Source organism: Patagioenas fasciata, chromosome 10 (assembly GCF_037038585.1).
Source record: "Patagioenas fasciata isolate bPatFas1 chromosome 10, bPatFas1.hap1, whole genome shotgun sequence".
In the NCBI taxonomy this organism is placed as follows: Eukaryota; Metazoa; Chordata; class Aves; order Columbiformes; family Columbidae; genus Patagioenas; species Patagioenas fasciata.
In genome coordinates, this window is record NC_092529.1 from 13,602,102 (window position 1) to 13,614,243 (window position 12,142).

The 12,142-nt window shown below is 40.1% G+C and overlaps 1 protein-coding gene across 1 annotated transcript in view; it reads left to right on the forward strand.

The window, feature by feature from the left end:
* SUMF1 (sulfatase modifying factor 1) overlaps positions 1-12,072 on the forward strand; it is a 33,618-nt gene extending 21,546 nt beyond the window's left edge. Inside the window, exons 8-9 of the mRNA XM_065845870.2 lie at positions 8,353-8,412; positions 11,250-12,072. Of these exons, the coding sequence (XP_065701942.1) occupies positions 8,353-8,412; positions 11,250-11,360 (171 nt within the window). The 3' untranslated portion in view covers positions 11,361-12,072. The remainder of the gene's footprint in view (positions 1-8,352; positions 8,413-11,249) is intronic.
* Positions 12,073-12,142: the final 70 nt, after the last annotated feature.

Sequence of the window (12,142 nt, forward strand, 5' to 3'; positions counted from 1 at the left end):
TATGTCTCCCTTTCTCTCATTCATCCAGGATGACTAAATCTGAGAAATGCACTGCTCTGCTCTCACAGAGCTTGCTTTGTTCAGACACAGTTATCTGTAATGAGAAAACTGATGAAACCTCACCAGGCAGGTACTTTCTGTTGCAGGATTTGAGTATCCCCATGCTGTGGTCTCTTACGATATGTGCGGTCTTTCTTTGCTGTGCCAGATGTAACTGGAGCCCTTTCTGGGAAGTCAGTAACTGGAAACAGTTTTAGAGATTTATTAAACTTTTTTTTTTGCTGTTCTGTACATTGCAGAGGCTGACATTCTGCTGTTTGTCCAGGGCAATGTTGCTAGCATGAGAAATCGGACTCATCTTGGGGTCTAGATTGCTCTAGATCTGTGCTAGCAGTTCCATCACACTGATGGAGCATCAGGAGACCTCCTGACCCATACCGATCACATTGACCAACCTCAGGTTACTTGTATCCCACTAAGATACCGGAGGACTTTCTAGTGGCTTCAGTTGTGTCGGACAGTGCACTGCATGCACCTTCCTAAGTAACTGAAATGCCTGGGACTGTAGCTTTTTTGTCCTTGTTTGATTTAAAATAGGATGGACTAATTTCTGATTTTTGTTGGTATTCAATCTTAGCAATGGCTGAAGAAGCCCTTTTCCTTTGGGACCTGGGCTGTGTTGTATCCCCATCTACTTTCTTTGCATATTGCACAGATAACACATATGTGAATTGAATATTTCACAGTAGTCAAAGTTTTCTACCAGTTTCTGTAATTAAGCAATAATGGAAAGCAATATTGCATTAATTGTCTCTTGAATGTATAAACACACCTGTCTTTTTCCAACATTGACTCATGGCTTGATAACATATACAGCTGAAATGTATATATTAATAGAACTTAGATTCAGCATTCAGACTGATTCTTTAGTGGTTTTTTTTCCTGTTTGCATACTGATTGATTAGGAAAGAAACATCTGCTGTCTTGCTATTCTGTTTCTATTCTGGTGAGTTTTGTATATGCAATTAAGGATAATTTTTTCTGTATCTTATGAATGAAACAAGGCTGGTTTAAGAGCAACACTTCTAAAGATGAAGTCTTGAGTAGTTAGCAGAATGTAAATTTAGATGAAAGTGAAGAACAATAAAACTAGCAAACTTTGCCATATCAGGGTAAATTATTGATTTGATTTCAACCTCATAAGTCAGGATAGGAGAAGAGAGAGCAAGGCTGAGCTTTCCTTTCCAGACTCTCTGGTCACCACGATTTGTACCAGGGAAACTCCTGCTTAACCCCTCTCACTACTGAAGCTTCACCTCAGTACCTGGAACCTGAGCACAATGATCTGCCTGTGCTGCCTTAACTGGGGCAGGAGAAAAGGGCCCCTCGCCCACCCACCCCTTGCAGAGACAAACAGCATCTGTGTCGCTGGGAAAGAACACAGGGCTGGCAGTTGGTAGCACGTTGCCACTGTCCCTGTTCTTGTTCATGTCTTTGTCTGACACATGCGTCAGGTTGGGCTCCTGATGGAACAGATCTCTGGGACAGGGAAAAGTGCCTGGCTCTGTAGAAGCTGTGTGCAAGAAGTGGTGATGTTGGGAAAAACAGAACAACTACACCAAGTCTGGAGAATAGAAACACTTCTGATGCTGTCTATATATAGAACTTAAGTCACATGTCTTGGGTCTGTACTCTAGATATGTTCTAGAGTATTTTGTTCGGTCTTGTTTGTAGGTTAGCACAAGGTAATGTGCATTATTTCTTTATTTAGCTATCACTGGCAAGGTCTTAGAGTTTTTTTCACATAAGGTGACTGGCTATAAATGAAAGGCATTTAAAGACTAATTTATGTGGAAGTTACTGTAGCAATAACAGAAATAATCCAGGACTCTTCATCCAAACTGTAGCTTTCAACTAATCCATTCCTTGCCATTGGTGCTACTTAACTTCTTGTTTTGGTTTAAAAACAAAAATAACTTTATCTGCTTGTGTCAACCTTGCCAGCTTCTCCAAGTTGCACAAAATCCAGCTAGCTAGACTGAAATATTTTGCTGAACTACAGCTACTGTGTTATGATGCTTGAAAAAAATAAATCCTTTTTCCTAAGAATTGCAGTGTTGCACCTTCATTAGAATGACTTATTTAAAAGAGATGCTGTTGTGTTTGTAAGGTCAATGCACAGTGCTTTGGTTTTGAAGTAAGGTGATGGGGAGAAACAAATGTCATATGAATTTTTCTCTCTGTGAATCTTAAGTGGCTGTGAGTTTGCTTAAGTTTTTAAATTTGACATAAACGTTTTGCAGATGCTTCAGAAAGTATTTAAAAATTAGGTGTTAACAATGATGCTTTAGTGCTTTTTTTCAGATGGAAACTAATTGTCAGTATCTAGTGTTTGAGGCAGAGCACTTCAAAGTGAATTCCAAAGGGTTTTTCTGATTAAATGGATAAGGAAACTGAATTTCATAATGGGAAAAGGTGTCCCAAAATAGCCAGGCTGCAGTATTTTCTGAGACATTAAAAATGATTAGCACCATATCTATCAGAGCCAATCTCTTAAGTCTCTCTAGAGTACAAGTCAGTGTAACCTATATATAGGTTGTGTTCTTTCTGCCTAAAAGACTAGGAATTCTTCTAGGGGGTCAGAGCTTAGTGAAAGTTTAACATACTTAGTTTAACATCTGAAATCTTCAAAGCAATTTTCTAGTACTGGAGAGATTTGGGGCATGCTGTGGATTGGTTACAGAGAACATACGGAATTTTACACACAGATTCTTTATTTTTTTGTAATTGATCATCTTGAGTTCACAAATAATTACCAAGAGCAAAAGTAAGCTGGGACACCTGGAAGTGCATTGCAAGTTGTTTACTACTCTGGAAGTTATTAGATTTATGCTCTAACATGGAACAAACAATGTTCTTCCTGTTCTTTGCCAGGTATAGGACCTGTGCAGGTAAGTATTGAAGCCAAAGAAACAAGCAGTTTAAGACAAACTCACAAAAAATGGTTCTTTAGTACATCTTGCAGCTACTAGTTGGTGCACAAGAGCAGGACTAGGAAGCACCAGATTTTTCTTGTTGTTGTTTGAAAAATGTAAATGATCATTTGGCAGGCAGTAGGCAAGTGTGTGTGTGCGATCAGTCAAACTACAATACCTTTATGGGGCCTTTTTAATTGTGGTGACTTCTGGCTCAGATTATTTTCTATACAGTGCGTAGTTTCTTATGACCTGCAGTTCTTGTTTGAGAACTGATTTAGCACAGGGTGGCTGTGTAGCTGACTGTGCATAGGGAATTATGATGCAACTTCAGAAAGCATTTGTTTGATTAATGAAAGAAATAGAAGCTTTTTTTTTAATAAAAAGTTTTATGACATATTTTAATAACTCTTTAAAGATTAATCCTGCTTACAAGCTTTGGTAATTGAATAGCACAAGCACTTGTAATTATGCAATCAGACTATAATATGTCTGTTACAACACTATACTGCAAAATAAACTTGCCAGTATACAGAAAAATCTGTTCTTTAAATCTGGGATCAAAGTCTGGAGAGCTCTGGCTCTTTACATGTGGACAGCAAATGCCCTTCCGCTTCAGTACCATGTGGTGCACTTCACCAGATAATGGCATCATGGAACAGAGATTTGCTTGTTTCAGTCAAATGTGACCTTAATTGCCATGCTCTGATTAGTTTTTATTATGGGTAAGCACAATCAAAGCAGGTTTCCTTGATCTATAAGGAAGATATAAGCATGAGCAAATACTAACAACAGACTTTCTCCTTTTTTTTTCTTTTTTAAATTATAAGAAATGTGTGATATTGAGCTGTAACATTGTCCGCCCAAAGTCAGATAGTGTTTTTGCACTCTAACTTTACCAAGTGTGTTAAATGCATGTGTTATTCTAGCAAAATTATTGATTGGGGGATCTTGGCTTTTCAGGACATATCTGAAGTCTGTGTACTTCTGTGGAAGTAAAGCAGTGAAGTTTTTTGGGGTGTGGTGGTTGTTTTGGGTTTTTTGTGTGTGTTTTTTTTGTTGTTGTTGTTGTTGTTGTTGTTGGTTGTTGTTTTTTTTTTTTTGTCTCGGTACTCCCGATGCAGCCAGTGCTGAGACAGGAATGATTTTTTCATTTCTACATCTGCAGATGTAAGGACTGCTAAGGTTCTTTGCAAAGTGAGATGAAGTTTAAGCAAGTGATGTCAGTAGGAGAAAGACTACCCAGAGGAAAGAACTCTGGCCAGAAAAGTGTTGGATGGGACTTGAGTGTACAGCCTCAGAAGGGGTGTCCTGGCAAGGGCTGTCTAGATCTCAACACCTTTCAAGAATTTGAGATCTCTTATTCCACTTTGTCTCCTTTGCTTCTTCCATTCCCAGTTCCAAACTGAGATAAAGGGGTTTTGTTTTGGATAACACAGATAGTTCGGGCTACAGGTAGACCAAGGAGCTGCAGCACCTTTCTGCCTACCCAGACAAAATGGTTCAACTTCATATGCTAAGGAAATAGAGCCCAGGTGGCTTCTTCCTGCGTGTGACACATTTGAGGTTTCTTCAGCAAGGCCGGGGTAGCAAAAGGATTACAAAATGAAGACATGAGGCAGTACAGGGAAGGCCAGGTGCTTGTCCTGAGCTTTACCACAGTGGCTGAGCTGTGAACTACTGGGAGTTGCAGTGAAGAGCACTGGAAGGAGAGGGATGCAGATACAGCCCTTGGCTGCTGGAACGCTGACAGATTGTCTGGTGCTGAGCAGGGGCTCGCACAGGATGGAAAAGCAAACCATTAGAGAAAGGAAATGCAACACTTGCTTCCAACACCGTGTCCTTATCAGGCAGGCAAACCTGTGATACAAGAGTACAAACCAATGTAAATGGTGATGAGGATGCTCATCAGTCTGGAGTAAGAATGTCTTTTTCACTTTGTTGTAGTTGCTTCCCGATCAGCCCATGTGGCTTTGCTGGGCACCCTGGTGAGATGTGGTGCCTTCTGTGGAGAAGCTGGGCTACGTACCGAGTGAAAGCCTCATCACTGCCTGCTATGTTCAGTGTTGTGTGCTAATTTTAACTTTGCAATAGCCTTCAAATGAGAGAGAGTTTTTGGGAGCTGGATTTTTCACACTAGGTAGGAGAACTGAACTCACTGTGCCCTACCTTTTGGGGTTCTGTGTTTCTTTGTTAACCACCCTTAATTTGAGTGTAGTCTCAAGCAGAGAAAGGTATCATTCTAGTCAGTCTCGCGCATACAGTTACTTGCACATTTGATTTTGTACATATATGTGTAGCTGGGAGATCTTGTTCTCCCAACTTTGCTTTCCTTTGCTAAACTTCAGAGCAAGACAGGGAAATATCAACAGTGAGAGAATTAAACATAGCTCATAGAGAGATGTCAAACAGGCAGTGATTGTTTCTCCAACTAATGTGTCATGCTTTATTGCTTTTCCACGGAATTTGCCACCAGTTTTACGATAAACTGCAGTGATTTTAAATTGTTTTGTAATAGAATAGATTACTGGAGAACACTACATCGGATTTTTCAAGTGATAAAGCATGTCAGTGATGTAATCCTGATTCAGAGGCTGGGAGATTTCAATTTAACTTGTTGTTAGCAAATAAGCTTTGCTCATTTGTTGCCTGGCAAAGGATATTTGTAACTAATAAGAAGAGTTTATGCAATTACCACTTTGTTTGATTCACATGTTTTTTCAGTATATATTATCCCTGTATAATTGCTCAAACCATACAATAGTCTTATGGCTGGACAGTAAACCTTCCAATCCTAAATTAGCATGCTCTTTGTAGTTTATAAATGTTACTTTGGAGCTAATAGCAAATGTTGCCGCTCCGTATTTGCATTACAGTTTTTAATGGGAAATCCTGCTCAACAGCTCCATTGTTTTCTGTTTTGTCTTGTTCTCACGTAGCTTTTTTTAGGTCAGTTTTATTCTGGCTGGCTCTACCCTGGCTTCCCTTAAAATGAGAATAACAGGCAGTTTGATTGCGCTTGTTAGTGGCTTATCCTAGAGTGGGGCTCAGTGCATTGACATGCAAGTTTTGTGAAGACAGTTTCCAGAGACCTTGGAAGTGAAGTAAGCCTGTCCTGTGGAGGAGCCCCCTGGCTCGGAAATGAGCCGACGCTGCCTCCGAGTGTGCTTTTCCTTCAGTATTTTTAGAGCATTAAATGCAGTAGTAGGCCAAATTATTTTTTTGTGTGTAGCTCATAAAAAAATTTGCAATAAATGTGAAGCTGCTGCAGTTTCAGTATGGTGAGCTTTTGCTATGAAGACTCGCAAATCAGTCAGACTCAGATACAGTCACTAGCTTCTGTAGCACTAGCATCAAATTCCATGGTTTTCTGACAGTCCTTGTGATTTATATTAGTTGTTGCAAATACTGGTCTTGCATTGATTTGTCTGGAGTGTCACCTCTGAGTGAGAGAGAACTATTTCCCTTGATACAGGGTAGGACAGAGAGGTAACCAGATGTAACCAAACTGGTCAAACTGGTGGTCACTGAGAAAAGCTGGAGAGGTGTCATTCCTTGTGGAATCTTCTCTTTAGGAACCTACTCCCTAAAGGGAAATTATTCCTGGATTCAGGAGATACTACAGAACTGAAATTTTTCTTTGGTGGCTGCATTTATGTTGGTCAAGGCCTTGTTCTTAAGGCTTTGCAGAAAGCACAGCACCTTTTGGATATCTCCAGGATGAATGGCTTCCTGCTGGACAGGAGGAGACAAAATCACCGGCAGAATTTCTGTTTTAGCAGTTGTCTGTTTTTAAGCTATTATGGCACTTTTTTAATGGTACTACTTTGTATCATTTACATACTCTGTAGGAATGACTTGTATTTTCTTAACTGCTGAACACTGGGCTGATGATGTTCTTGTAACCCGTATTTATTTATTAAGGTAATGGTCTTAGCAGAAAATGCAGGGATGGCTCTCTTTTTCTTCCTGTATTCCACAAATTCTTCTCATAAGGTTTTGTCTAGAAATACAGACGTGATTTATACACCTTACCGACCAGTGAAGAAACAGCAGCTTGTACCTTGAGTTAAGTGAAAGATTCTTTATTGGAGGATTGTATGTAAGAAGACATTTCTGTTTCATGCTAGTGTAACATGTACAGAAATAGAAACACATGCAAATCTTACAACTTTGAGAGGATTCTCAGTGGCCATACTAACTTCTAGGCAAGGCTTGCTGGTTAACTGATTAAACAATTTACTTTCTTGATCCTGTTTTGTCACTTCTACAAGGCAGATATTCACTTCTTCCTAAAAGTAGTTTCTTAATGCACACGGAATGTAGAAAGCACGTAAGAATATTTGGTGTCGACAGTGGAAACATGAAGTATAGTAGTAGTCTCTAAATGTTAGATGAGCACAGTAGTAACTTCCACAGCTAAGAGGAATGAAGGGGGAGAATTGCTCACTTATGCAATAAATATGCATCAAAGCAAGCGAGAGTGCATTACCACGGAAGCCCAGCTTTCTTCTTGAACTATTAGGCTGTCCTTTGGAGTGGAAATTGAACAAAAAGAGTGGAACAACCTTGTTAAATCAATTTTAGGGCCAATTTCAGAAGCACTTCAAATAAATCATGTTACACTGCGAATGTACATGCAATTACAAAATTGTTGCTCATTAAGTGCAGTGCTTTCTGCAGACCTCTTTAGCTGTCATGATCCCACATGCTAACCAATTTAGTGCCTAGTGACTGGGAGATGGTACAGAATGTCTTGCTGCATGCTCATAAATTGGGGTTTCAGGCTGGATTTTGGAAAGAGAAGTAGCACCAAACACTGGGCATTACAGCCCTCATTGCAACTGGCCACCAAAGAGCATAACCGTGTTTAGAAAAGTGGAAATTCTCTATATTCCTTGTGGAGGCTCATGGGTTTCTGTGTGTTTGCTTCATTGCAGTGGAACTAATGAGAATCACAGATTCAGCACATGTGCAGGCCAGTGTGTGAAATTTCAAATCTCTTATTAGGCAATATCTGAAACTACAGCAACTGATCTGCTCTCAAAGATCCTTCCTCTCTAATGATTGCCAGTGCACTTTTTACAGTGTATTATTAGGTGCTTTATAGAAACAAAGCATGAGGGGCTCATGGGCAGCAACTCAAATGTCAAATATTTGCAGCAGTGGGGAGTGAGAACAATTGCTCTCACCTGTCTGCAGGTCTTTTACAACATAATTATTTCAAGCTTTCTGGTTCAGAGAGAAGACAGCTGAGATTTGTTTACTTTGAATATTTATGGCTGTTCCTCATCCATCTCCCTTTTACAGCTTTTTACCTTTACCCTGTAACTGGCAGTTGTTCCTTGAATACTGATCAGTGTCCTCTCCTCCCCAGAAAGGACCTTCATCGGGGACGGACAGAGTGAAGAAGGGTGGATCCTACATGTGCCATAAGGTAATGTGAAAAGGCCTGTGGTGTTTTCATATTGATCTTTCCTCTGAAAGTACCTGACTTGACAATGAAATGATCTTCTGACAGAGTCTCCTGGCAGCCTGGATGCTTCTTCAGGGGTTTCATGCAATTTAAGGGAGAGTAATACCTGATGGCCGTAAGGAATTATTTTTGTTAGCTTGGAATTGAACGAAACAAAGTGCTTTACCCCCCAGTATGGGGTTTTTTTTTAGATGTTAAAATTTTGGTGGATTCCTCTAACGCTATTTTAATTATAGTGCTTGAGTAATACTTGTAAGAGTAGAAAGTATGGATGTGACTTTTTTTAGTTTTAGAATGACTCTTGATCCAGAAAGGATAACAGGTCTTTGCAGCAAGATTGCTGGGAGATGAATGTTTCAGCTTAGTGGATAGCAGACTTGAAATTCTTTCTGAAAAGTCTGGATACCACCACAAAGCAATAGCTGCTCATGACATAAATCATGTTTTAAACTCTGTCCATCAGTGCTGAAAAAAATGCTCATTGTACATCTCCTTTTTCATTAAAGCTGTCCTGTTCTTTTCCCTTTCAAAGCCTGCAGCTGGCAAATCATTCTCATAACTAGATTAAATTCTCTATGGTGAGATCCCATTTTCTACACTGATTTTGTTCTTAGGTGAAATCCATGTCAGATGTTAATTAGCAGTTTTGATTAAATTAACACTGGAATAGAATCTTCTTCAGTGATGAATAATGTGACCCATTTTAAAGGCTTGTGAAGATTCTAGTCTGTTCTAATCTTTTTTGTAGGTGATAAAACTAGGCTGTGTATCAAGACAAAAAACCCCACTGAATACTCTTAGTAGAAGGGCTCTTTATTAGGTGCCTAAAAATCTATTTGGATTAATCTGTTCTACTAAAGCCTGAACTTCTCACCTTTTTACATGCATGCTTACAAGCTGTTTTTATTTTCAAAACAGTCCAGCTTCTAAATCCTATCATAGAGGGTGAGTTTCTGCAATGCGGGAGCAGCAGCATCTGCTGTCCTTGGAGGGCAAGAGCTGCTCTGGGGCTCTGCGCTGGGAGAGGAGCTGCTGTTCCAGTCTCCTTAGATGGAGATGCCATTAACTGTGGGGGTGACCTGCTGCCTCGGGGGGATGGCGATGCTGTGGTTCACAGGGCTGTTCTCTTGATAACGGAACCTGTTTAAGTTGTCACCACTCACGGTTATACAAATTAAATTGTTTGAGTAGCTGTGGTCAAACCCATGAAGGATTTAAAGGAGGAAAAAATGCCCTTTCCCCTGCTTGGCCCTCATACCCCCTCAAAAAAAAAAAAAAGGGGTGGAGGGAATGTGAGTAAAGAAAAAGTGTTTGCTTTTTAACTCATCTGTTTGAGAAGTCTGGTGCAGAGCCTGAGTACGTGCAGCTGAACCAGCCTGAATAGAACCAGTGTTCTTCTGTCAGAGGCCAGAGGCTTGTAGCTGGAGGACAGGAACAAAAAGCCCAAGCTGGATTTTTTTGGGGCAGAACCTGGGTGGGTTGTACTGGAGTTGCCACATAAATGCACAGTCTGCTACCCCAGTGCTTCATTAGTGAAATTAACTGTGTGACTGTCTTCTGCATTGTGATGGGTAACTGCTTCTGTAGGTCTCACTTAATGTAGCAAACCCATTAAACTCATCAGTTCTGCAGTTTGGAAACCACCATTCCTAACATCAGGTAACTAAGAATCTGTAGCACTGTGAATAGCACTTTTTTTTTTTTTCAAGGAGTGGAAACATATTGATGTGCACTGAGATGTGGCCAAATCTGTATAGCCAGGCAATGTACAAAATATAGTATAGACCAGTGTCTGTACCTTGCTGTAAGGATGTCTGACCTTGTCCTGTTTAGATTCATTTGGTTGTGTACAAGTTAACAGCCTCTCTTAAAATCACTTATTCAAAGCACCCTGCAGCAGTACTTTTCCAAGTATTTTAAAATGGTGGTTTTGATCTAAATTGTTCTCTCACAGAAATATCAAATCCTACAAACACAAGACAAATAACACTGGGGATCAAAGCGCAGGGGTATTTCTCACCAACACGCATCAGTGGCATCAAATGGCTGTATCTGATGGGTGTGAGGGCAAGTCCTGTGCATTAATCTTGTGCTCCTTTCTCACTTAAAGAATTGAAATAGCAGTGATGGTTCCTTCTTTTGTTTTCTGAGAGGCGGCTGCTGTGTGATTGCAGCCCATTCTGGAAGAGGACAGTGTTCAAAGTTGTCTGCTAGGAATATCTGAAATGCAGTCGAACCATTTTTATCAGTGGCTTAATTTTAAATGTAAATTTTTTTTAGTCACCAGTCCAGAATATATATGGAATATAAATATCCTTAGCTTGCTAGACAGAGGAATACTGGGAAGGAGTTTGTTTCCAGTTATTTCTTCTTGTTGCATCTCATTCAGAGAAATGTTTTCTTGCCAGTGCCAGTACCTGTCTGTTTCCAGTCATTCTTCTGTATCCTGATACATGGGTCAATGCACTGAGCTGCTCTCTGCTCCTCTGAGCAGCAGCAGAAAGGTCATTTGAGCTTTTGCTCAGAGCAGGATATGTTATTAGTTGACACTCACATTATCAGACACTTCGCCATTGAAACTACTTTCCGTATCAGCTGCATCACTTTCTGTATCACTGGTCTCTGCATACAGTGGGATTTCCCTTATTTCTGACACAATGATGTTGATCTGCATCAGTTTATTGATCTGTTCAACAGTGTTTGAAATGTTTTGCTATATTAATCTAAAAAGCTCTTGCCTAAGGAAGCACAAGTTGCAGTATGCTCTGAAGTTCACCTTTCCCCCTCTTGCTCTCCAGTCTTACTGCTACAGGTACCGCTGTGCAGCCCGTAGTCAAAACACTCCCGACAGCTCCGCTTCCAACCTGGGGTTCCGCTGCGCAGCAGACACCTCGCCGGAGCTGCCATGACCCAGTGGGCTGTTGCACCAAGACGTGGAGGGCTGAATTTCACCCAAGGAAGAACAGATGTGCTGAGTGTCACTTGCAGGTGACACAGAATAGAAAAACCTAGTGCTGAAACTTCCTGCGGAGGGGAAAATTCCAACACACTCAACATTGTTTGAGAAACCTTCCTGTATTTATGTTTTGGGAACCTGGACTGGACCTTTATCCTGACCAAACTTTCTTTTGGTTTTAGCAATATTCTGGAGTTAAATTTTATTTTCATTCTGGATTTAATTAGCACAAAACTGAGCAGAAACATGCTGATTGTGTTTTAAAAGGTTAACAAACAGCTCTGTTAGAAAAGACCTTTTGTTAATAGTTTAATTTATATATAGTTTCAATTTCTACACTCAAATCCAATAAACAAGAACTTCATAGATTTCTAGGCAGCTTTAAAAGAAAATTGAAGCAGCTGAGAAAATTTAGACAGCTTTAAAAGAAAATTGAAGGAGTTTAGAAGAGTTGAGGACTGAAAAGGGCCAGCTATCCAGGTAGGCAGTCAGTGGATTTGTTGTGTTACATTCCTGGTGCAGTGAAAATCACGTCCAGAGCTGGGCTTGTTCTAGTGAGATACTTGCTTCTCTTTAAGTGCCTTCTGCAACTGAGGGATGATAATCCTCGGGGAGATTATTAGAAATGCTGTACATATTTGAATAAAATTTCTAGTGTTTATTTATGCTGAAGACTTTTATTGATAGAAAAACACTGGCAATTTCCTTTGAATTTCTCTTGGACGATGTGTAGGC